General features: G+C 42.5%; 7 protein-coding genes across 8 annotated transcripts in view; 2 read left to right on the top strand and 5 right to left on the bottom strand.

The window, feature by feature from the left end:
- Window positions 1–190: 190 nt before the first annotated feature.
- Window positions 191–1,584, top strand: LOC135946681 (NAD-dependent protein deacylase Sirt4-like). Its single transcript, XM_065494990.1, has 3 exons — window positions 191–402; window positions 526–1,149; window positions 1,209–1,584. Exons 1-3 carry the CDS (start codon window positions 400–402, stop codon window positions 1,542–1,544), a joined length of 963 nt encoding a protein of 320 aa, XP_065351062.1. The 5' UTR covers window positions 191–399; the 3' UTR covers window positions 1,545–1,584.
- A 37-nt stretch (window positions 1,585–1,621) lies between these two features.
- Window positions 1,622–3,306, bottom strand: Pp4-19C (protein phosphatase 19C). The gene is made up of 6 exons (XM_065494991.1): window positions 3,157–3,306; window positions 2,810–2,962; window positions 2,606–2,758; window positions 2,381–2,554; window positions 2,006–2,322; window positions 1,622–1,948 (listed from the first exon to the last, which is right to left on the bottom strand). Exons 2-6 carry the CDS (start codon window positions 2,957–2,959, stop codon window positions 1,819–1,821), a joined length of 924 nt encoding a protein of 307 aa, XP_065351063.1. The 5' UTR covers window positions 2,960–2,962; window positions 3,157–3,306; the 3' UTR covers window positions 1,622–1,818.
- LOC135946675 (glucose dehydrogenase [FAD, quinone]-like) lies at window positions 3,157–10,144 on the bottom strand. Its single transcript, XM_065494982.1, has 3 exons — window positions 10,073–10,144; window positions 9,241–9,875; window positions 3,157–8,759 (listed from the first exon to the last, which is right to left on the bottom strand). The coding sequence occupies exons 1-3, from the start codon at window positions 10,127–10,129 to the stop codon at window positions 7,523–7,525; spliced, it is 1,929 nt and encodes a 642-aa protein (XP_065351054.1). The 5' UTR covers window positions 10,130–10,144; the 3' UTR covers window positions 3,157–7,522.
- Flo2 (flotillin-2) overlaps window positions 3,766–25,646 on the top strand; it is a 112,599-nt gene continuing 90,718 nt past the window's right edge. The window contains exon 1 of the mRNA XM_065494987.1: window positions 3,766–3,985. Coding sequence (XP_065351059.1) covers window positions 3,937–3,985 — 49 coding nt within the window. The 5' untranslated portion in view covers window positions 3,766–3,936. The remainder of the gene's footprint in view (window positions 3,986–25,646) is intronic.
- LOC135946677 (glucose dehydrogenase [FAD, quinone]-like) lies at window positions 11,010–13,734 on the bottom strand. Its single transcript, XM_065494984.1, has 2 exons — window positions 13,073–13,734; window positions 11,010–12,560 (listed from the first exon to the last, which is right to left on the bottom strand). The coding sequence occupies exons 1-2, from the start codon at window positions 13,717–13,719 to the stop codon at window positions 11,324–11,326; spliced, it is 1,884 nt and encodes a 627-aa protein (XP_065351056.1). The 5' UTR covers window positions 13,720–13,734; the 3' UTR covers window positions 11,010–11,323.
- On the bottom strand, window positions 14,393–16,811 carry LOC135946676 (glucose dehydrogenase [FAD, quinone]-like). The gene is made up of 3 exons (XM_065494983.1): window positions 16,664–16,811; window positions 15,940–16,574; window positions 14,393–15,821 (listed from the first exon to the last, which is right to left on the bottom strand). The coding sequence occupies exons 1-3, from the start codon at window positions 16,679–16,681 to the stop codon at window positions 14,585–14,587; spliced, it is 1,890 nt and encodes a 629-aa protein (XP_065351055.1). The 5' UTR covers window positions 16,682–16,811; the 3' UTR covers window positions 14,393–14,584.
- On the bottom strand, window positions 17,294–22,408 carry LOC135946678 (glucose dehydrogenase [FAD, quinone]-like). Of its 2 annotated transcripts, none has more exons than XM_065494985.1 (5): window positions 22,256–22,408; window positions 19,475–20,059; window positions 18,612–19,134; window positions 18,171–18,560; window positions 17,294–17,893 (listed from the first exon to the last, which is right to left on the bottom strand). In XM_065494985.1, exons 2-5 carry the CDS (start codon window positions 20,050–20,052, stop codon window positions 17,516–17,518), a joined length of 1,869 nt encoding a protein of 622 aa, XP_065351057.1. In that variant the 5' UTR covers window positions 20,053–20,059; window positions 22,256–22,408; the 3' UTR covers window positions 17,294–17,515. The 2 variants fall into 2 exon arrangements, with proteins under 2 accessions (XP_065351057.1, XP_065351058.1); XM_065494986.1 differs by having other exon boundaries at window positions 19,475–20,052.

Below are 25,646 nucleotides of genomic sequence, written 5' to 3'. Positions count from 1 at the left end.
CAGTGATCAGCAAACGGCTAGGGCTAGGTGGGCTTGGGTGGGCTAGGCTGAGCTGAAAAGTGATTGTGATTGGTCAAGTTCATTCAAGCTGTTCTGTATTCAATACATCTGGTTGGCTGATTAATTGTGCGTTGCTTCAAAAATTTCGAATGATGGCGCCATCTACAATCAACAACAAGCAAAACACTTTCACTATTACTCGTGAACGTGAAATAGGGGTCACTGAACTAAAGATTGACACACTTTTATCAGAGTTAAGTTAACCCACTTCACCAAAATAACAACAACACTCAACATCAAGTCTTGCACGCATTTCGCGAGCATTTTAATTTTTGCTTTACATACTTATATATTTTCTATACCTATTGACAGCATCATTATACTACGTAGACGACTAAAATGGTAAAAGTCATTAATTTTTCAATCGGTTTTTGTTCTGTTGTTTGCTAGTTCATGTTTGTTTAACAGCTGCTTTAACTACATCTTAGAAAAAATAAATAATTAATTTTCAAAAATTTCTTCTAGAGTTGGTTCCGTAATTTAAGGCAAGTTACATCGCAAGCGCTGCCTTCAAACACAAAGAAACTTGCCACAATGATAAATTATGTGCCTAAACACGAGTCTGTGAAGCGTTCTGAATTGGCCCCATTGACGGAGTTCATCCAGTCAGCTAGAAGTCTCTTTGTGATAACCGGAGCAGGTGTCTCGACCGAGTCAGGCCTTCCAGACTACAGGTCCGAGGGCACCGGGCTAGTGGCCCGAAGACCGAATTTCAAGCCAACAAATTACCAGGATTTCATGAAGAAGGAGTCGACAAGAAAAATTTACTGGGCAAGGAGCTTTGCTGGTTGGAGCTACCAAACGCAGAGACAGCCCAACGTGACGCACTACACCCTGGCGAATTGGGAGGACAAAGGAAAAATTAGCTGCCTTGTAACTCAGAATGTGGACAGACTTCACCACAAATCAGGGAGCAAAAAGATAATTGAGCTGCACGGCACTCTGTTTGAGGTCCGGTGCATGAACTGTGAAAATATTTTGGACCGATTTAAATTTCAAGAAATGTTACGATCAGCGAATAGAAATTTATTCAACATCGACTTTGAGGCGACTGCCCTCAGACCTGATGGAGATGTGGAACTGAGCAAAGCAAGTTTAAATTATTGAGATTAAATGCTAAAATAATTTTAATTCTACTTCTATTTTAGGAAGTCTCATCGAATTTCACCGTACCTCCATGCCCGAAGTGTGGCTCTGGCATTTTAAAACCAAATGTCGTGTTCTACGGCGAGAATTTGCCCAAAGGACGGAAGGAACAAGTTAAAAGAGAAATTGAGAAGAGCGACGCAATTTTAGTCCTAGGAACAACTCTGCATACGAGATCTGGTCGCGATCACATAGAACACGCTCACAAGCAGAGAATGCCGATTGCTTTAGTCAACATTGGTCCTTCGTTTGGCGACAATTTAGCGCAGTTTAAAATTAATGCCAGATGCGGTGAAGTGATGACGTTTCTATCTCATGAACTGAATAATAATTTGTGAATTATTGATACACATTAAAATTTTCAAATGTTATTACAGATTTATTCGACTTTTTATGTATATAAAAATGGCGAACGGAATCATGAAATAATTTCAATTTATTCGGTAGTGTCAGTCAGAGGAAAATTCACTATTTTTGTAGATGAATGGAATTAAACTAATATTGTGTACGCATCTATTGTAGTTAAAAATAAAGAATTTGTTGATGGATCATAGAAATTTTCGCGAATGAAAGGACGAAGTATCTCTGCGATCCTTGACACAATGGAAGATTTTATAAAAAGTAATCGGCTTGAGGTTTCTTTGATGGAATGCCTCGACTCTCCTGTGGTGCAGCTTCAAAGATGGTGAAATTTTTCTGAAGGTTCTCATTCAGTTCCAGGATTGCAGCAACGTTTCCACATCTAGAATCAATCCCATTTTTATAAGAAAACAAAACAATGGATAGAAGCAAACATTACCTGTAGCAATAGTTAGGCGCAGACCAAACTGTGAGCACCGTCTCATTGAAATGCCACTTGTATCCTTCCATAACAAGTTGGTGGGCTCGGCAGATCATCTGGATGTCATTAGTGGCATTGAACTGAGCCACCACGTCGGATCCAAAGAGGTATCCTGCCCCTCTTGGGCTGATGCCCCAGCCTTGAGTATCTTCAGGGTCAGACCACAGCAGGTCGCACATGGGTCCATCGTGAGGAACTTCCTGCTTCCGGTCGATGGTTCGGATCTGATCAAGGGATTGTATCGATGGAGAGAGCCCACCGTGGACACAGAAGATCTGGCAAAGAAACAACTCAAGTTAATAACAAACTTCTTTGTCAAAAATTAACACACACCTTTCCATCAATGATGGCGGAGAGGCTCAGGTAGTCAAAGATCTCAGTGCAATAACGCCAGACTGTGATGCTTCCATATTTTCTCAAACACTCATCATAGAAGCCATAGACTTGGGTGATTTGCCTTGACTCGTGGTTTCCACGTATCAATGTGATTCGGTCGGGATATCTTACCTGCATGAAAATTTAAATTTTAGCAAGAAAAATTATATTTTTTTATGTAACCTTTAGTGCTAGAAGAAGGAGGAAGGTTTCAACGCTATAGAAGCCTCGATCGACGAAATCTCCCATAAACAAATAATTTGTGAGAGGCACATCGCCCCCAACCTTAAACAGCTCCTTCAGATCATAGAACTGTCCATGGATGTCACCGCAGACCTGTCAAGAAGTGTGATAGAGGCCCAATAATTCGAAAATTGATTTTATTACGGTAACTGGTGCATCCACACGCTGAACATTGCTCTCCTCAACCAAAATTTCGCGGGCTTTGGAGCAAAGAGCCTTGACTTCGTTTTCGGTGATGATTTCACATTTCTTCAACTGCTCAATTTGACGGTCCAGATCACTTGTGTCTCCCATTTTCTGCGGGGAACAATTATGTTATCAGCAAATTGAATAATAAAGGAAGCCAGAAGAATGCATTTCAGGTGCTAATAGAGAAGAATGTTCAATGAATGCATTGGAAAGTGACAACAGGAACATTTAGATATAAAGTAAGGAAGTAATGTTATTATGCGCATAAAGTGCGAGAATTCTGTAAGGATCTTTTAACAAACCTGATCTTGGCTGTTTCACGCGAGTTTCTATCAAGAAACAAGCGAGAACACTCGACGGTAAAGAGCGAAAAACGGGTAAATTAAACGACGGGGAAGTAAACAAGACTCAATACTGTTGTGAGACAAATGGATGCGGCAGGGGTGCCACAAATTTTAGCGGCTTTGTGAATCATTCATTTTTTTGTGAAATTTGTTTTTTATGCTATAAGATCTTCAATGGAGAATAATAGGATAAATTACAAATAATATTATCCAAATTTTTTGAGGTATGATAGTATTATGTCTAATAATGGGATCAATATTGTTGAATTAATTGAAAGGATGTTATGGTTGGCAGCAATGTTTATTACTAATCAGAGAAGAGAACCAAGCGAGTCCTACGTCTTGCAAGCACACGCTATTATTTTTACCGGCAAATACAAAATAAAAGCGTCTACCGTCGTTCCGGATAATAAAATTTCGTCAACCCTACCGAAAGATAAAATATGTTATTGAAAAAGCAGAATGCGACCAAAACACAAAACACCCACACTGAGCTAGGGGTAAAATGACGCAACGCAACATAGCGAGGAGGCGGGGGTTACAGTTTACCCCTCGCGCCGCCGCCGTGCCGCCTATAAAGTAGTCTTCTTGCTTGCGTCCCGTCTACAGTGCCGTGTTTAGAAAGAGTTCTAGCCTTCATATAAATTCCTTGGTTTGGGCAGTTTCGTTTCACAATCGTTTATGGTGCTGAGTCGTCTGTGACCGGTTGAGAGTGTCAGTGCGTGAATATCAAGAACCATGGGAAATATCTATACTGTCGGACCAAACGAGGCTCTCATCGTATCAGGTGAGTCCGTGTGACATTGCAGCAAAACACCCTTGCGGACTCAGCCTGTCCGCACCGACGGGGTGCCTTTCGGCTGCCGACGGGGGCGTGGTGCCCTCGGCGAACCACGGAGAGCAGCAAGGGCTGGGTCTTCGACGCTGGCCAGCCCTGTCGGCACGGTCGCTCGCATTTTTGTTTGTTGTTTTTGGCCAGAGTCCTTATAATCAATACGAAAGAATTGCATTAAAGGGTTGACCTGGGTTTTAATTGATAACACCGAAGGGAGGAAGTGCATAGGTGGCTCTTTGTAACTAAAAGGAATTCAAAATTAATAATTTAAACTCAAACGAAATTTAAAAATAAATTTTCATCTCATTAAATTTATTATTATTATTTTGCTTGAAAGGGGGTTGCAAGGTGCACCATTATCTGAAGCACACCCTTTTGCAAGCTTTGCGGTGGTGCCTTTGAATATATTTAACACTGAATAATCCCGAAACCTTATTATTCGTCTCTCGTTATTTTGACTGTCCCTCGCAAGACGGCGACCGCATCGTCTTAAGAAGAAGACACTCGTGAGGCTTCATTTGTCGCACACTCAAACAAAATTACGCGTTCGCCCCGTTTGGTCATCATTCGGACGATGATTCCAAACAATTTTTCGCCGCTTGCATTTTACAGCTAGCCTAAGTGGTTGCCACTTGTTTTCCATTATCATCATGCGCCACGACAATGGACCCCTGTTGTTCTCCAAAAGCGCACACTGCAAATAGATTTCCAGCCAGCCTGGGGCCAGGAGGAAAAACTGCACTGAATATTTCATTCGTTGCCGGAGGCGCCGGGCTGAATTTCAATGCGAGTTTGTTATTGATTCAAGTTGAAATTATTATGACATTATTATTTGGCATTACTGCGTCAATATTTTTGCTTGCTGGAAAAGAGGAAAATCGAAGGTAAAAATATTTTATTTGCTTTTTACACTTTGTTTTGAGCCACTCCTACAGCTCGAATAGCAGCTTTTCTCGCTTGCTGGCGCGCGCGTATGTTTCTTTGCTTGCGTCAAAAGTGACTGCTGCAGAGGAAAGAGGCAAGCAAGCAAATGAATTAAATTTTTATCAGTATATAGCAGCACACCCAAGACCAAAAATACTCAGGAATATTTCGCTCGGGCGGCGCGACTCTTTAAATCTCTCATTGCTAATTGCGTTTCAATTCCACGGCCACGCACGGATTTTAAGTTTTTCTTCTTTGGTCTCTAAGGGCTGCATCGTGAAATGCTGTTTGCTGGTGCTAAAAGCAAAGAAATGCCGTGAAATATAGCCTTTGAAGCATTGAAATGTTGTTAAATGCCTTAATGTTTCAAAGAAAAAAAGGGGCGTGCAAATATTTCGCACAGTGTTGATCAAGAGATGCCGAGATGCCGCTGTTAGTCGTGACCTTGAAACAATGTGTTGGGTGTTAAACTGCCATTGGTACATGGAAAATAGAAGAATATCATTTATCACTATGAAATTGCCATTAGAATTCAACAGAATCATCTTGAGGTTCTGATCTTTTTGGCAATATTGATTCCCAGAGTTCTTAAAGCTAAAACTACAAACGGAAGTATTTATTTATTTTAAGGTGAATTTTGAATGCGATATTATCCACAGCATTTTCCGGCCATAAAAACTGATATAGCAATTATTTAATCCGACCTATGTAATGTACATGAATAAAGAAACAGATATAGATATAAAATACTTTGAAACGGTTATACAATTTTTTAAATTCGGAGTTGTATGTGTATGAACCAATGGTGCTTAATTAAGTGACTCAAAATGCTCAAATATAGCTCAACGGGTTGGGAGGCGCACAGGCGCCGACTCACCACTTACTGGTTTAGTCTTTCCAGGGACAAATGTCTGGCTTTTTAATCAAAGAACTCGGTTCGAGGAAGCGAAAAAATGGCTACATTGGGCTCAAGCTCCTCTGCGGCCACTCGGGCCCCATGTTATTCGTTCGGCGGTGTTATTGGGACCCACTGAGCTCATAGCCCACGGGAAGTGCTGTGCAGAGGTTAAAAAAACCGAAACAAATATCATTGCCTTATTTCAACGAAAGAAACAGTGCTGCAAGTTTATCTCTCGTAATTATCTGGCCCGAAGGACCAGCTGCTGTTCTCTACGCGTCCTTTTCTTGAGTAATAAAAACCGCAAGACGGTCTTCAAAATTTTCCTTTGATCTGAAAATAACGTCGTCTACATAACACATTTTATACTTAAAACACCAACAAAAAGTAAAAATTAAAAACATAGGAGGCAATTTTTCACAATGAACATAATAGACAATATAATATCGCTTATCAGAACAACCCAAAACATGTGTATGATTTGGAAACAAAATATTTTGTGATCCACCTGAAGCCTCGAGGCCTGCTGAAATGTTAATGCGATAAATATTAAAAAAATGTAAATCCAGTCTGATTTATCTTCTTGAAAAGAGGAGCCACACAATCTCCTTCTATTTTTATGCAAACATCATGCGTTGACTTAGTCTACTGTTTAAACTCTCCATTCGCGTCGTTTATCGTCGAAGCCTCGCATGTGCGTGATCTATCAGCTTGATTCATCTTTTATTAGGACGCGGGCGCGTCCCCTCGACATCATCAGTGGTCTTTATTCAAGCAACGCGCGCTCTGCATTCAGCCCAGAGCGGGCGGCCAACATCCCCTTAGTGGTAATCCGTTCTGAGCCATTGGCCAGGTGATATAATAAAAATCGACTCTTTTTCGGCGCCGCCCGCCTGGCCCGCCTGCGCCAAATTTAGGTCTCGCCAGCTCGCCGCTCGCTTCGTGTCAAGTGCAGCGTTTTTATGATGAATTGCCCTCACGTGGCGGCGCACGGCAAATTAAAAAGGGTCGTTTTGTCAGGGGGAGTGTGTGCTGTGTATGTTTTACGTGCAAAAGGACAAAGTTTAGCCCCCCGGTATGGAAATGGCAACGCAGCTTGTTGCTTCAGCTAAACGGGGAAAACGTGCGGTCTGCTCTCTGTGGTAGTTTATCAGAGTAATTATATAGTAGCATATAACGTAGAAAAACTAGGAAAATGGAAGTATAAATGATATGAAACCAGTTAAGAAAAATGAACTTTAATAACAATCGAGAGCTGTTGTATATTTTCCTTCTTAATTGGGAATATTGGAAAATGAGATGCATTTTTTATTTGGGCCTGATTCTCGTTTAGAAACAGATTTTGATATTAATAATAATTTTTGATTCTTTTCTCCTTTTCTGTACTTGAACATTTTTCTTCCTATAAAGAGATCCCATACTTAGATTCTGTTAAAAGTTAACAGTTTCTTACAACAGCCTCGAGACTGAACAAAAGTTCGAGCAATAATTAATGTGATATGTTAACATGTAAATGCATGCGATGTTTATCATTTTGGTATATTCTCGCCCTTGCAGGTGAAAACATTTTTTGTTACATCATTAACCATAAGTCGAGGCATTATATTAGCTGCATTTATCATTCCACTATTTCTCGCGCAAACGGGTTAAATCGGAATAATTTAATATCACTTCTTGTAGTCACTTTTGATCATGTCCCCCGCCTTTTCGGCGATCATGGTGCAAACCGAATTGGTGTGCGCCGCAGGAATGCGCGGGATGATCGACGCGTCGACCACCCTGAGTCCGTTAATCCCATGCACCCTGAGCTGAGGATCGACGACCGCCTCTGGATCGCTGGCGGGGCCCATTTTGGCGGTGCCGCACTGATGATACACGTTCTGCGTCAAGTGCCGCACAGCACACCGCCAGTAATCGTCGGTGCCGAATATTAGATGCGCGCATCCCGGCACGGGGATGTCGTGCACGGTGCTGTTGTACTTTTGGAAAGCAGCTGACTTACTCATTTCAATGACGAACTTGATACCCTCGACGATTATGTCAAGGTCGTGAGGGTCGTCGAAGTAGTTGCCGGACATGATGGGCCAGGCGAACGGATTTTTGCTTTTCAGCTTGACCCAGCCTCTGCTGCTGGGCCGCAGCTGCATCGGCCACACGCTCCACGCGTCCACATCATCGATCGGCTTGAACACGGCGTTGTACACGGCGTCGGACACGCCCATGCTCTTGCGCACCACCCGGCCCTTGTCCGCGTTCAGGCCGCTCGAGATGAACATGAGTTCGATGTCCGGGTAGTCGGTGGCGGTTCTCGAGATCGGCGTCCGAATGTAGCCAATGCCCTCGACGCCTCCGGAGATGGTGATAGGGCCCCGGCCTTCGTCGAGCCACTTAGCAAACGGCCCTACCTGCGTCAGCCGCTCCTCCTTCAAACCGACCGTTTCGTTGATGCGGAAGAGGATCGAGGTCGTAGTCACGTGGTCCTGCAGATTCTGACCGACGCCAGGCAGCTCTGCCACCACAGGAATGTTGAGCGATTCCAGGTGCTCGCGGGGTCCGATGCCAGACAGCATCAGCAGCTTCGGCGTGTCGATCACGCCAGCGCTCAGGATCACTTCCTTACGCGCACGAACGAAATGCCAGCGGTTATTGCGTACAAATTCGATGCCCATGGCGCGCTTTGTTACCGCATCAATTATCACCCTCGTCACCTGCGCTTCTTTCGCGACGTGAAGGTTGGGCCGGTGGCGAATGGGCCGGATAAACGCTTTGCTGGCGCTGCACCGACGGCCCTCGCGTTGGTTCACCTGCAAATATGAGAATCCCATCAGCTCGCCAGAGTTGTAGTCGATCTGTTTGTGTCCCATTTCTTCTGAGCTCTTGATGAAAGCGTCAACCAGTGGCGTCCTAAAGCGTTGAAATTGAAATTTTAAATATTATAAATAATGATCGTGTGATTTATTATACTTTTTCATATTATAAATTTTACTAATTTCAATCAATTAAATCGGCATTTTAAATCGTACACGTGCTTTTAATTTTTACATTTTGGTGTTAAAAATACTGAAATAAAAAATAGTGCCTTTTAAACGTCGCTTGATATATAAAACAAATTCAGTAAAGAGATAAATTTTTTTATTTTAATTAAAACGCAAAATAACTAAACAATGGTTAAGTTTACCAATCGATAATAAAACGATTTTTTTCTCCAACTTTGTTTCGTAATATATTTCTGTTAAACAATCATGCATTTTTAAATTAATTTGAGTGATGATTTCTGCTATATATTCCATAAACAAATTAAATTAATTCAATTTGAAACCACAGAGAAGTTGAAAATTTGAATTACTGGAATATCTTATACGGTTACAAATCGTGCAGTTCTTACCTGTATCTGATTATTTCAACGTCCAGGTATCCTCCGGTCGAGTGATGCGGGGAGCCCGTCAAATCCCCTCTGGCGTTCTCCGACTTCAGGAAGTACTTGTATACATCCTTCCAGCCCCAGCCAGGGTTGCCCATTTCCTCCCAGCCGTCGTAGTCCCTGGGATGGCCCCTCGTGTAAATCATGTAGTTGATGATGCTGCTACCTCCCATGCCCTTGCCCCTGGGCCACACGCAGCGCTGGTCATTCAACCCCAAGCACGCCCCTTTTTGGGGCTGCGTCCGGTAACCCCAGTTGTAGTCGGTCAGCTGGAAGTGGGCGGCGAAAACGGGCATGTCGGACAGCATGATTTCGTCTTTTCCCGCCTCGAGTAGCAAAGTCTTGAATTCCGGCATCTCTGTTAGTCGGTTGGCGACAACGCTGCCTGCGGAGCCGGCGCCGACGACGATGAAGTCATACTCGGCGCTCAACAAGCTGGTCGGCATGTCAAAAACCAGTCCTTCAGGGCCGCTCATAATTTGCCGGTACTGGGCCAGAGCGAAGGATAGAGTGCGAAAATCAAACGCGGCGCCTCCCCGGATCGAGCAAACGGTCAGGAGGAAGATGAATTGAAATATCAGACACCTGAGATACCCCATCTGAAAATGGCATGAAAAATTACATAATTGTTTCTGTAAATTCCTAAATGAATAGTGGATGCCCTTGGGAAAAGAGTTACGTGCCACCAATTAGTGCCGAAGCAGCCAATTAAATTGTTCGTTTAGGCTAGGAAATAAAGAGAGGAGAAAAAAGATAAACGTCGACGCGGTATGTGAATCTGTATAATAATACGCACCTTCCTCTCTTGGTAGAGGGTCCTGCCTACTCGAAAGCCAACTCGGTACTGAATCATTTTGGCTCCATCGTGTTATCGCTCGCCTCCAAAAACATTTGCCCTCCACCCCTCCCTACCTAGTACCTCTGCCTTTATTTTAAGTCACATCCAACGCAATCCGACATGCGCTACCTAATTCAATTCACATATATCAGTGCTTATTTGATTCAAGGTGATTCACATTTTATTGCAATCGGCTTGAATTATTTTTTTGTATTTCCACCTAATTTCACTCAAGGTAATTTTGAACGAATAATGCGTATGCGATGGTGTAAAAACTGTAAAAATTACTTAATAGTACACAACAAACTTTTTTGTCTTGCCACAAACAATAAATTAGCTTTCCTTTTTTGTGCATTGCAAATTTAATAATTGATTTTGGGCAAATGTCCGATAGCAAATTTCTTAGTCTGAAGCTTTAAGTCACGTAAGCACGTGTGTTGATCAAACCGGTTATCCCATTTTTTCAAGAGCATCTGTAAGCATTGACACAAGTGGATTACTGAATCGGATTTAACGGATTAAATTGGGCGTGTTTATTTTGAAGAAGGATTTATTGCTTAGCTATTGACATTGCAAAAGATCACGGCCGTGGCTATAGAAAAGATAATATCTCAAGCAATTTATCCTTAGGAATGAATATTCGCTGAATACAATTGCTGCGCTTATCTCTCTTGGGCGTTGTTATTCATGCATGCTAATTTTGCTCATTCGGCCTTACTGCGAAAAGAACTTAAAACTTAGACTCCACATACCTGAGCTTGGTTTAACAAATAAAAAACTTTTTGTAAGTCTTTCATATAAATTTTTTATTTACATTTTTAGATGTTGTCTTTTACTGGTCATATGGTAATAGTGGACATTACTTAAACACGAAGCCACTTCCAACTATGGTGTCAGTCTTAAACAACGACTGTTCAATTTAGCATAAGTTTTTAACGGATTAGTTCCAGATGAGATATTATGTTAATCCTTTAACATAATCAAAAAATACCACCAAGCCAAACCCTCTTAACCGAGTCGCCAACGGCGTGTTTTAATCGGATGACATTTTTTACTTACTAAAAAGTCGCTTGACAGCAAACAGAAGCAGAAGAACTGAGCAAGGTGAGATATATATTTTTAGAATCAACTGCAAGCACAAATTTACTTTCGTTTCTCACCTTTAAAACAAAATTGAATTTGCATCGATGAATTAGATTTTTTTTAAAATCATTTTCCGTAGAAGCTTTTGATCATATCCGCCGCTTTTTCTCCGATCATGAAACAAACTGCATTTGTGTGAGCGGCTGGGATTCTCGGTATAATAGACGCATCTACCACTCTTAAACCTTTTAATCCGTGAACCTTCAACTCATGGTCAACCACTGCGCTGAGGTCGTGGACCGGTCCCATTTTTGCGGTTCCGCATTGGTGGTGTAGGGTCGTTGTCATTTGACGCACGGCGCATCTCCAATAATCGTCGGTGCCGAACCTGAGAAAAGCGCACCCTGGTAACGGGATGCCATGAAGGGTACTATTAAACCTTTGAAATGCCATTTTCTTGCTCAATTCGATCGAGAATTTAATTCCCTCGACGATAGCCTCCAGGTCGTTTGGGTCGTCGAAATAGTTTCCAAACATGAGGGGCCATGCAAATGGATTTTTACTTTTAAGTCGCACCCACCCCCGGCTGTTAGGCTTCAGAATCATGGGCCACACTGTCCAAGCGTCTCTACTGTTGATAGGCTTGAAAACATGATTATAAATTTCGTCAGTTACACCAATGCCCTTCCGCACAACTTGGCCGTCGTCTGAATTCAAAGAGCCAGATGCAAAAATCAACTCCATATCAGGGTAGTCGCTCGGCGTTGTCGCCACTCTAGTCCGCAGGTAGCCGAGACCCTCGACTCCGCCTGGCAAGGTTAAAGGTCCTATTCCGTCGTTGATGTAGCGCAGAATCGGGCCGATGGCGGCCACTCTGTTTTGTACCACTCCAACTGTATCGTTGACAAGGAATGTGAGCCCGCTCATCGACACGTGCTCCTGAAGATTGGCTCCTACCCCCGGCAAATCGAGCAGTACCTTTATGTCCAACGCCTGGAGGTGCTCCCTGGGACCGACGCCCGACAGCATCAGCAGTTTGGGCGAGTCGATAGCGCCGGCCGATAAAATCACCTCCTTCCTCGCGCGCACGTAGTAGCGCTGGCCGTTGCGGGCGAACTCGACTCCCCAAGCCGTCTTGCTCTTCGGGCTGATAAGGATTTTCGTGACGACCGCCTCCTTGGCCACGTGCAAGTTGGCCCTTTTCCGAATGGGGCGCAGAAAGGCTTTGCTCGCACTGCACCTCGCACCCCTGCGCTGCGTAACTTGGAGTCGCGAAAAGCCGATTAGTTCACCCGAGTTGTAGTCGATTTCCTTGAAGCCCGACTGCTTGCCACTCTCAATAAATGCGTCAATTAGTGGAGTTCTGAAACAACCCAACATTGCAATATATTTGATCCCAATAATAATTTGTTCTCCATTTGAAAATGATGGAATTAATAAAAATTTTAGATGATGCGTGACCAAGGTAAACATCATCATACGTATTTAAAAAATTAAAAAAATCTAATACAATTTCAACAGTAAGTTTTTTTTCTAGTCCTTCTAATAAATACTGCATAATTAAATAGAATAATCCAAAGATAATTTTTTTTATTAAATAATAATTGTATATATATGTTCAATAATAGTTTTTTATAAACATTGTGTTATCAAATTAATTCTTATGACTGTCGTAAAATTTAAAATTTATATTTTCGTCAACAACGTTATTTTTAATTTAAAGAATTTTGTCACAACACCACTAAGAATTTGATACATAATAAAATTGCAATTTTAATATTTAATTTATATATTCTTGATTATATTGTTCAAATGCTGGATATACACGATTTAACTCGAGAGGAGGACATGAGAATATCTCACACGAAAATATACCTGAAAAAATTGCGGGTAACATCTAAGTAGCCATCAGTTGAATGAAAAGGTGAGTCGGCCAAGTCTTCCATCGCATTTTCCGACTTAAGGAAGTACTTGAAAACATCTCTCCAGCCCCAGCCAGGGTTGCCCATCTGCTCCCATCCGTCGTAATCCTTGGGGTGGCCCCTTGTGTAGATCATGTAGTTGATTATGCTGGTTCCGCCCATGCCCTTTCCCCTGGGCCACGGGCACCTTTGGTCCTCGAGGCCCAAACAGGCCCCTTCTTGGCGCATTGCCCTGTAGCCCCAGTTGTAGTCCGTCAGCTGGAAGTGGCCCGCCAACAAAGGCACGTCGGTGAAAATAAGCTCGTCCTTACCGGCCTCCAGCAGCAGCACGCTCCAGGTGGGCACTTCTGTCAACCTGTTTGTCACTGTGCTACCCGAGGTGCCGGCGCCCACGACCACAAAGTCGTACTCAGCGTGCATGTAAGGCGTCGGAATGTCGTAGGTCAGGCTCTCGGGATCGTCAAAGAGTTCTTTGTATTTGGCTAGAACCGCCTCGAGCTGGCTCAGAAAGCCATGTGAAAATCGAATCACAATAAGTAAAAATAGCAAAAGCCGAAAAGAGCACATCTGCAACAGATTTAAATTGTTCATTTTTTGCATTTTCGTTCCGAGTGAGCTTACCTTTATGCCAAGGTTTTAATGCATCTGGTACAAAGAGTAGTTTGAATCCAACTAACCACGCACGTCAGAACATACAGATTTCTATCAACGAAAGCAGCGGCCCTCAAGTGGTACGTTTGATAAATGCAGTGAAATTCACGCTGCATTTCACGTGCGCAACGCAGCTCTCTTGTAATTAATGTACGCGAGCGATACGTTCATACACGACATAATTCTTGCTCAATTGCTAGTGTGCTTTGGAAACTATTCTCTTCACTAACTACGTACGCATGGCTTGAAGGTAGCGTTGCTGTCGCAATACAATCATTTGCCCCCCGAGAGGGCATCAACAACTGGAACTACAATTAATTGCTGCGTATATATTTGGCCATAACTGGATCAAGTTTTTTGTAATTTTGAATCAAGGAATGTGGACAAATAGTATTGTTTGGAAATTTATTTAAAGATAATCATTCTTCATGTTATTTATTTGCTGCACATATTTTTCTATTTTGAGTTACACCACTTAAAATAAAGTAGTTGTTTTAATTTACTTTGAGGTTCTTCTGCTTCTGTCAATTAATAAAAATCTGTTCGATATGAAGTTTTTGGGTCTTAAGGAAAAATATTTTTAATTAGGTGTTTGAATTAGCACGAAGTTCGCTTTACTCTCAAATATTCTGTAATAATTTATTCATTCACAACATACATCGGCCCCTGTAAAGCATACAATATACACACGGGTGTCGCGCAGGTTGCATACAGTCCAGTTATTTTTATACATGGACCCCACGGACGAGTATATCACATTTCATTAAGTTGATCGGCATAGTATGGATTCTCAGTTAAATTGAAATAATCCATTTCACTTCCCATACTGGCTTTTGATTATGTCAGACGCTTTCTCCCCTATCATGAAACACACTGCGTTGGTGTGGGCAGCTGGAATTCTTGGAATGACCGATGCGTCCACTACTCTCAAGCCCTTGATTCCGTGCACCCGCAGCTCGTGGTCGACCACCGCGTCAGGGTCGCTCGCAGGTCCCATTTTGGCCGTACCGCACTGGTGGTGAAGTGTTGTCGTCATTTGCCGCACGGCGCACCGCCAGTAGTCGTCAGTGTTGAACTCGAGGTGCGCGCAACCCGGTAAGGGAATGTCGTGGAGGGTGCTGTTGTACTTTTGGAAGGCCCGCGTCTTGCTTAATTCGATCGAAAATTTGATTCCTTCCACGACCGACTCCAGGTCGTTAGGATCGTCAAAGTAGTTGCCGTACATAATTGGCCAGGCCATCGGATTTTTGCTCTTTAGCCGCACCCAGCCCCTGCTGTTGGGCTTCAGGATCATGGGCCACACGGTCCACGCGTCTTTGCTGTTGATGGGCTTGAAGACGGCGTCGTAAACGTCGTCTCTCATACCCAGCCCTTTGCGGACAACCCTCCCATCGTCCGAATTCAACGACCCTGACGCAAAAATCAGTTCCACGTCGGGATAGTCTGAGGGCGTCTGGGCCACTTTCGTGCGGAGGTACCCCAGTCCCTCGACGCCTCCCGCCAAGGTCAACGGACCGCTACCCTCATTTACATATTGCAAAAGAGGTTCCAAGCGTGCCAGTCGATCCTCGATCAAGGCAACCGTGTCGTTGACCAAAAATGTCAAACCACTCATTGAGACGTGCTCTTGCAAATTATTTCCCACCCCCGGTGAGTCCTTTAAAACCGTTATGTTAAAAGACTCAAGATGGTCCCGTGGACCGATGCCCGATAGCATGAGAAGTTTGGGAGAATCTATCGCGCCGGCAGACAAAATCACCTCCTTGCGCGCTTTTACGACATAGCGGCCGTTGCGTCGCTGAAATTCAACGCCGCAAGCCCGCTTTGTCTCGGGGTCGATCAGGATTTTGGTCGCCTGCGCCTCCTTGGCCACGTGCAGGTTGGCTCTGTTCCTCACAGGTCGGATGAAAGCTTTGCTGCCGCTGCACCGGGCACCGTTGCGCTGCGTCACCTGCAGCCTTGAGAAGCCGAGCAGCTCGCCCGAGTTGTAATCGACTGGCTGAAAACCGGACTCCATGCCGCCTTCCATGAACGAGTCAATCAACTTAGTGCTGAAACCGCCGTTGTTTACATTATTGCCCTAGTCACTTAAAGCGGGAGTTGTGAAACACAATTCAATAATTTTAAATGAAACGATCAACTATGAATAAAAGTGTTTTTTTGCATTACCTGTATGGAAGGTGCGAAACATCCAAATATCCGCCGGTGGAGTGAAATTCCGATTTTGCCAAGTCGTCGTGCGCATTTTCCGACTTGAGGAAGTACTTGTACACGTCCTTCCAGCCCCAGCCAGGGTTGCCCATTTCCTCCCAGCCGTCGTAGTCCCTGGGATGGCCCCTCGTGTAAATCATATAATTAATGATGCTGGTTCCCCCCATGCCCTTGCCCCTGGGCCAGGCGCACCGTTCATCTTTAAATGCCAAACAGGCGTCCTTCTGCCGCTGTGTCCTGTAGCCCCAGTTGTAGTCGGTCAGCTGGAAGTGTGCCGCGAAAACCGGGATGTCGGTGAACTTAATTTCTTCCCTGCCCGCCTCTAAAAGCAAAACCTTCCATTTCGGCACCTCGGTCAGTCGGTTGGTGACGACGCTGCCTGAAGTGCCGGCGCCGATCACCACGAAATCGTATTCCTCCCACAACTTGCTGGTGGGCACATCGTAAGGCAGGCCCTCGGGGTTCCTGATGAGATCTCTGTGCTGAGAGAGCGTCGCTTCGAGCACACTTAAGTCTCTAAGGACCGACTCGCCGTGTTGCAGTTGCAGTGATAACAGAAGTGCAACCGTCGTTACTGCCCACATGCCTCTCAACTAGGAAAAGCATATTTTAAGAGACAATTTCCTATAAATTAAACTGATCACTTATTGTTTCCGCAATTATTGCAATTAATTAATCTTACCATACTGGAGCCATGCATGTGCAGGCAGGTGCGCGGTCAACTAAGAATGGATGCACTGCTCCATCTCTATTTATCTGGGCAGGGTACCCTTATTGGCCAAGGATGAATAACGGCTGTGGAATTATCGCCGTTGCACTCCACACGTGGTTTTACGCTTCAAAATGTAGTTTTCTGTGCGTACGATTGCGTCTCAGCCATACGAAGACGCTAAAACGGCAATCGCAGGCCGCTGTGCGATTATATTTTGCGCAGAATAAAAAATATCTTGCGGCATTCTACCATTTTTATGACACTCGCTGTTTTATTTCTAACAGCAGCTCTAGCAATATAATTATTGAATACATTGTGAACACTATTAACCATGTTAATTTTTGCACTAAAACGCGGCTGAGATTTTGAAAGTATTATTAATTCAGCACAATAATATGAAGGTGAACAAGTTCTCTTATCCTACCTCAACGCTATTTCATGTTACCTAATCGATTTCTCTTTGAACGATCTACAAAATATACCTCTACTAAATTTTAGCAGACACGTGCTTCCAAGCATTTATATGAAAATTTTTATCATATTTATAAACGTAAAACTTCTATCAAATTGTTGTAATATGCAATAAGAATAACACGCCGATTTTTTCTACACGTTTTTATTTATTTGTAAAAACATCAGATAAGATAGTAATACAAGTTGAACACACACGAAAAGCATATACACAAATAATGGCAATAAGCCTTATTGCAATAAATAAGATTGACTTGTGTTTATATAAAATCAGTGCAAAAAGGAACTGGCTTCGAAAATCCGGGAGCTATCAGAAATGCATGGTCATTGAATTAGAAACATCAGTCTATTTTACATCCTCGTCCTCCAAGTGTTTCTTATCATATCTGACGCTTTCTCGGCAATCATATAGACAGGCCCGTTTGTATGTGCAGTCGGCACGAACGGCATAATTGAAGCATCTACCACGCGCAGCCCCTTTACGCCGTACACCCGCAGCTCGGGGTCGACGACGGCGTCAGGGTCGGTCGCCGGCCCCATCTTGGCAGTGCCACACTGGTGGTAAAACGTCATCGTCAACTGGCGGATGGTGCAACGCCAGTAGTCGTCCGAGTTGAAGGCGAATCTCTTGCACGCAGGGATGGGGATGTTGTGCAAGCGGGTGTTATATTGCTTAAACGGCTCTGACTCTGCTACCTTGATCGCAGTCTTGACGCCCTCCAACAAAATCTAGAAAAAATCTAGAATGTAGACAGTGAAATTTATGCACGAAACTCGGCCTCCAAAGACGCTACCTATATAGCTATGAATATCAACTAAACGTTAAAAGGATTAGTTTAGTAGCCGGCAAATAACAAACACAAATAATATTTTTATGCAAAAGGTGCGCTGCAAAAATTGACACAAACGCGCGATTTTTATGTGCAGCTTGCTTAGATCAAAATATATCTCGAATAAATATAATATATTAATTACGTATTAATCATATTAATGTTTTTTTACGTACCTCTATGTCTGAATCGTCCATCAAATAGTTGTGTTGAATGAGGGGTAACTTCATAGGGTCTCTAGACCTGAGCATCACTCTGCCCTGGCTCTTGGGCCGCATGATAAGGGGGAAAATAGTAAATCCGTCCTTACGTTCAATCGGCTTGTACACCTCATTATAAATTCCTTGTTGCAAACCAAGGCAGGCGTGCAGCGTAGGGTCGCTCGTCATAGAGCCGGCGGCGAAAAGCAGCTCTATGTCAGGATATTCAGTGTTGTTACTGTATTTGGAGTTCATGAAGCTGATCGCCTCCACGCCGCCGGGCACGGTGATAGGACCTTGGTGGTACGCCATGAATTCGATAATCATTTTCGCGTCGTCCAAAATTCGTTCGTTTATGATGGAAACCTATGTGGTAAAATTGTAATAATTTTGTACCCTTTTCCTCTTCCGTTCTACCTTTTTGTCGATAAGGAAAGTGAGTGCGGGGACTGACAAGTGGTCCTGCAGGTTGTAGCCGACCTTCAGATCCTGGAGCACAGGAATGCCCATCGACCTGAGGTGGTCCGCGGGGCCAATGCCACTCTGCATGAGAATAGGTGGCGTGCCCAGCGCCCCGGCAGACAAAATGACCTCTTTGTCGGCCAGCACCTTCTGCGCCTTGCCCTCCTTAATGAATTCCACTCCGATGGCCCTCATTGACTTGGGATCGATAATGACCCTGCTGACCATTGCGAATTTTTTCACGTGCAAATTGGGTCTGTCTCGCACGGGCATGAGGAAGGCGCGGTTGGAGCTCAGTCTCGTGCCGTTCCGCATTGTAGCTTCGATGAATTGGAAGCCGAGCTGCCTTTCGCCGTTGTAATCAACAATGTCGTATCCCATTTCTTTGCCAGCCTCTAAAAAGCTTTCTGCGAGGGGGGTGTGCCAGGGCGGATGCGTGATTGTCAGAGGTCCGGCCGTGCCTCTAATGCTGAAATTTCTGCGAAAGGGACATTTCCCAATAATTAATTTGGCTCTAATAACCCTCCAATTTATTCTAAAATGATTTTATTTTGTTGCAGGTAAGACGATTTAATCTCCCTTCCATGAACTCTGGCTCTGCTAAGGCAAGTTAAATGTCACTTATAATTTTCCTCATTTGTTGGTACATGCTTTTATTGAACGAACAAAAATGAGCCAGTAAAGTCAAAGGTTAGGCTCAAAAAGCCGTTTGCCTCTCATGTCTGCGCAGAAAATGCTCGGAACACATTACTCTTAAGGGTCAAGGGTAGTAATAAACAAGCAAATTTAAGTTTTTTTAACTATTGTAAAAAAACTACCTGTAAATTTGCACATCCTCGAGACGCCTAAAGTACGGCATGATATCGTCGTAGCCCCAGCCAGGGTTGCCCATATCGCGCCACCTGTCATAGTCGATCTTGTTGCCCCTCGTGTAAATCATGTAGTTGAGGACGCTGGAGCCGCCGAGCACCTTGCCGCGCGGCAATTTGCACTGTTTGTTCTTGAGGCCCAGGCAGGCCGTGTCCTGCTTCATTGTCTTGTGGCCCCAATTTGTCTCCGGTGTCAGCTGGAAGAAGTTGGCCAAAATCGGCACGTCCATGATGAAACTCTCGTCGCGGCCTGCCTCGATGAGCAGCACCGTGTGCGTCGGATCGGCGCTGAGTCTGTTCGCCAACAGGCAGCCGGCCGTGCCGGCGCCCACTATAATGAAGTCGTACTTGCGTCGCAGGGGCTCCGCGTCGCGTGGGTTGCGGTTCATGAAGCGGGTGCCCTCTGAGACAACTTCGATAGTCGCCTCAAAAAGGCCCATATGCGACTGTCCGGTGGTTGTCTGCAGCAGACAGCTCAGCAGAATCGACATCCACGCTAGGAGCCATGTTTGATTTCGTACATCCATCTGAATCCTTAAACGTAAAATATTTTATCAATAATAGACAGTTCCCAGGACAAAATGTAAATTAAATATTTATCTTTTTCTTTTTAAAACCATGGATGGATCCATGGAAAGAGTTGAAAACTTAAAAAAACAAAAGAATAATAATTTAACTTCAAACGCAGTTAATTGTTTTTGCCTCGACGGATTGCTTCAATTTTGCTTTGTATTTGAAGTAGTTGAGAGGAAACCTGAGCGGCCGAAATATCTAATAGCCTAAACGAGATTATGTCAGGGTTTTACCTGACGATATTAAATGTACATTACTTGTTCTTTCTATGAACTTAAAATAACACTTCTTACTGGTGCCTTAAAATTCAAATTTTCCATTCCATCGTGTGACAAAGAACCTGAGTTTCTCCCTCCGCTCTCCCCTGTGGACGCCCGAAAGTTCACGTCATTACATATCGGTGCACAACAATTATTAATGCGATCGTAATATCATCAGGTAAAACCTCGACAGCCCCAGTTGTGGAACCAATGCATGTGAACAAATATTTTAACCGAACATCGGAATGTATCTTGCCAAGACTTTGGAACATGTTACCAAGTGAACTTAAAAATTTAACTGACAAATGTGTTGTGAAGCGAAACATCAAAAAGTGGCTTATTAATAATATAATGGACTCTCAATGACGACACTGCATTAAAAAATAATTTATTGATGTAATTTGCACACTAATGTACTAAAATTATGCTGCCTTGTGTAGCAGAATAAGCACCAGCCGTTAATTCTCCGGAATTGGCTGGACTTCTGTAGATTTCAAAATAAATATATTTCTTTCTTTTTATTATAATTTTTAAATATTTCCATTGATGAGATCACTTTTTATTTTTTCTAATGAATGCACATGCATTTCTAGTTTTAAATATTGCCAATACTAATAGGGGTATTTAAGTGGAAAAAAGATTGTAGCTATATTTATCACACATCGTGGCGAAGTGCGTTGAAGAGAGAAACAATTGACCTGCCAAGGTGACTTGCATACAAGCTAGAATAAAACGGTCTAGAATTAATGGTTTGCAAACTGATCTTTAAGAAAAACATTTTTTTTAAATATCCCTTCACTTAACGAGTTATTGTCACCGAGGACATTTTAATCTAGTGTCTTAAAGACGTTCATTAACCTTTCCTACGACTCCCGCGACTTCTTTATTCTTGATCTCTGGCTACCAAGTTATAGAAGCCACCGTTGGCGTTCACGATCAAGGTGCGCCTAACAACTATTCCTAACGCAATTTATCGACAATCAAGGTCGGTGCAAGCTGTTTTAATTATTCACCCGTCGCGCTTCTTTATAGATTACTTCAAATGTCTAGTTTTGCTTTTCCTGGTTTTTGAAATTGCTAGAAACACGTGCATAACGGCTCGCAATGCATGAAAGACTTGCAAAAAGTACCAGACGACTGAAATGCGAGCACGCGAGGCGAAACCAATTAAATGTGACCCTTAATCGCGGATGTTTATATTTGAAATTTAAAAAGTGTTTGCGAATTTTCAGCGCGGCCTCTTTCGTTTCCAGCCAGCTGCATATACCAGAAATGCTGCTGAGAAGGTCAGCATCTCAAGTTAACAGCATGGCTTTAAATATTTGTGCAACGGCTCAAACACCATGGTTAAAGCGCTGTTCACAATGCGTATCTAACTATACTCGAGTCACTCATTAAACTTGGCCCTGCCGTAGTGAGATAAATATTACTCGGTGTGACATAATGAAGTAAGGAGAAAAACTGAAACACTGCACTGCAGATTTACTTCTGTCGAAACTGTGCCGCGGCTAATCCGCCTTATTGCACACGATTTTCGTCAGGAAAAAGTTGTGATTGCTTTAATATATATATTTTGGATTACAGCAGTTGACTGTCGCACCCAAAAATCGTAATAAGCAAGGCCGTTAAGTGCATAGTTTTGACTTATGCCGTCAAGTTAAGCAGATTGCATCTAACTCGTTCACGCCTAGTTCTTGAATTGCGAACAAAAGCGGCTTGTAACTATCGAAGGCCGTTCATTCAAAAGGAAATCAAAATCTTGTTCAAAGCAGGAAGATGATCTCTTATGCCCTTTAAAAATGTTTCTACTGATGTGAACGAAAAAAGTCATTCAATTCTACATACAATAGTTTAATGGAGCCAGTAGTTGAACAAAAATACTTGAAATTCAACTCACGTTTTCCTCCGACTGCTGGTTGAAAGGTCTTCGTTTCCCAAACAAATTATTCCTCACTGAAACAAAACTAAACCTTCGGGCCAACTGTTGGAAGTTGCTCCCCTGGCGTGCGTGCTGGTTGGAAGAGGTCGGTGCGACGTGTGCGACTATTTATATTCGCCACCACCTTTTCGCCGCGACAATCTTGACCTTGCGTAAGAAGTGCCGCTGCCGCTGCCCATCCACACCACCACCTATTTTGTGCTCGCGCAGATAGGATCACATTGATTTCTGGTTCAACTTTCGTGTTATGCTGGTCCGGGGATTTCCCAGAGATTTACTCGGTTATAGCTTGGTTCCTGCTTCCCCGTCCGCTTCCCCAATCGATTGGCAAGCAAGAGCTCCGTCCAAATGGAATATTGACGCTGCGGTTTCTGGTTTCAAAAAACGAGCGACGAAGCGTCTGCCAGGTCGATCGATTCAGACGCTAAAAATGCTAAAGAACAATTTCCAGTTCAGCCAATCTAGTCTTTGATATAAACTACTTTTTTACTAAAGTTTTTAGTATAACAATGTTAAAATATGCGGTTTCATTCACGTTTTACTTGTAATAAGTTTATTTATCTCAACCTAAATTCCAACTTAATCTCAGGGTTGCCATTTTTCATTTTATCAAGTCTATTTTTTAATTAAATATTAAGTTCTTATGTTTCCTATTGTTTATAACGCACCCAGCTTCATTTGAGAAAGTACGTCTAGAATGAATTTTGCAAGCCAAAATAGGCGTGCCAATGTGCATGAAATTGCTTTTTAAGCGAGCAACACGAGTTGTAAACGGTTGCATAATTGTAAATTACTCGCATTTATCAGGAAACCATTCCTCGAATTTTCGCTGCACGTGTAGTTAAAATAATATCGGTAGCCAACTGCTCTCGCATATAGATGGCCAAATCTATTTGTCTACAGTTAATAGGTTTAGCCAACATGAATGGTTCGTTGTTTGATGAGTAAATTTCCTCCGTTTGTGTTGCGTGCATTCTTGCATCTGCCAACGCCTAATTCAAGGTCAGTGAAAGAAGACAAAGGCAATATTCTATTCAGCATGCGTGATTTAAAGCACGTGCAAATTTTTGTCGATTGCTAGACTAGTGACTTGCAGTTACTTAGAATGATGTAACATGGACCGAAATTAAAATATGTACCAATTATTAAAAGTAACTAAATATTTTTGGTTTTTGATTAAGTCGTCGTATTTTGAATATTGCTCGGAAAAATTAATCTGTGTCATTAAAAGTCATATACAAATATAATAATGAACAAATGGCCATGGTATCATATTCAAAACATTTCCCTTTTGTTAGCTGGAATTCTTAGTTGTTGGTGAATTAATATACATTAAAATAAACTTCCACCATAGTGCTTTTTCTAACTAGCATTACTATCAATACAACGAGCACTCAACCTTTGCTGCTGTGGCACGTTGCAAATTAAAATAGACAATAGACAACGATCACTGGCATGAATTTATTGCATCCCTTGACGCTGCCTTGGAAGCAAATTGATTATTATTCTAAATACACGAAGGCAAGGGGCGATCTATCAAATATGTATAGGAAACCGACCAAAATATTACGTTAGGTGGGTTTGCATAGCACGCGTTAAAGTCGGTCAAACAATCGTTTTTTCTTCTGTTTACCTTCATTGTGCTCCTCTTGTGGCAACGAAGCACCGCTGACATTTTTATCAGCTAGCTGTTGACATGTATTAAACAAAGAATCCACTTGACATGCAACTGACGAGAGGCTTGCAACGCTGACAGCGCTCGTAATGTTTGTTCAATTGCACTCTCTCCAGCACTTCGACGTGCACCAATATTTGTAGAAATTGCAACTTCTGGGAATACTTGACGGTTGGAACAGGAAACGCTCTTGATGGAATATTCCTTTCCATAAAAAAATATATTTTTAATAGAGTAATTTTCTTGATTGTTGTTATTAATACACATGTGTAATTGGAAATACCCCTTGGATGGAATATTCCTCTTTGCATAAATTGTGCAGCAAATGAACAGATTATCATGATTATGGAAAGAAGATGCTGGAACGTGGTAGCTGGTGGTAACGTGGGAATCAGTGGGAAATTCCATTTGGCTCTTAATCACTAGAATCACTGCTCAGAGATAAATATAAAATAAAAAAGGGGATATTGTGTTGCATTCAAGCACTCACATTGCAGCTCATGTGTAGGCTTTCCTGTTTAAAATTATATTATTTTTTGCGTTAATTGCAAAGTTAGTAAGTCCAGATAGTTTTTATTTTCTTTTAGTCGATATTTACAATGGTGACTATTTAAAATACGTCAAAATAAACCTAATTACAGCTAATAGTTATACATATACTATATATCATTATCCTAAAGCAAAATCACAGACTTAATAATCGGAAAGGTCGTAAAATTGGTGTTGCATCACTATTCTCTTTACAGTATTTAGAAATAATTGGTCGTCTTGTATACATTTGATTTCAGTCGGCAGGGCGTTGAATAGTCTAGGGATCATGACTATTGGGCTTTGGGTCGACCTATGTAGAGAACACGGAGCAACATAGAGATCATAAGGGCTAATGTGTTTGACTGCGTTACGCGTAGCGGGACCAACATTTGGCTTCTCCCGCACTAACATGAATTTCGATCTACTTTTAACTAGAGATATTTCATACATTCCATGATGTACAATGAATAGACAGTCATGATTTCGAATTTTTGGAACAATGGACGACATGAGTCGAGGGCACAATTTTTCCTCCAATTCCTCGTGATTAATAAACTCGTGAATAAAATTAATTAACAGACTTGAGATATCGTACGCAATCATGAGCAGTATAAATTTTTGATAAAAAAACAACAACAAGGTGGCAAAGAAACGGAAGGTTTTGTTTCAACAAAAAACTTAAATTGTAAGATCTATAGTTTGAAAAAAACATCCATACGTAATTGCAAACTTAAAAATTACGTTGATTAGTAGAACAAAGTCCAAGTTACGTTCAAATTTGTCTAAAAACAAATTAAACGTTTTATGCTCACATTTGCAGTTGGAAAACATTGAAGTAGTCAATTTTTATGGCAGACTCACGCTGTCTCGCCTGTGAAGGAATGCGAGCAAAGTTTGTTTGAGCAAGTAGATAAACTAATTTTCCAGAAAAACTGGTCTACATTACGTGTGGACGAGCAGGTAGATCCAATCGTTGTGTGACGCACGCTCATTCAAGCTAATCACGCAAATGCGCGCCTTTATGCAGCAGGAAAGGGCTAAAAACATGCACCATTTTTGTCCATGATGACAAAAAGTATGAACTTGCTGTCTAAAATTACCTTTACCGTTTTTGCACATCTCCGCACTACTCAAAAATCGTTT

This window comes from Cloeon dipterum, chromosome X, assembly GCF_949628265.1.
Source record: "Cloeon dipterum chromosome X, ieCloDipt1.1, whole genome shotgun sequence".
Classification (NCBI taxonomy): Eukaryota; Metazoa; Arthropoda; class Insecta; order Ephemeroptera; family Baetidae; genus Cloeon; species Cloeon dipterum.
Note: the sequence above shows the minus strand (reverse complement) of the source record. Positions and strands in the feature narration are given on the sequence as shown.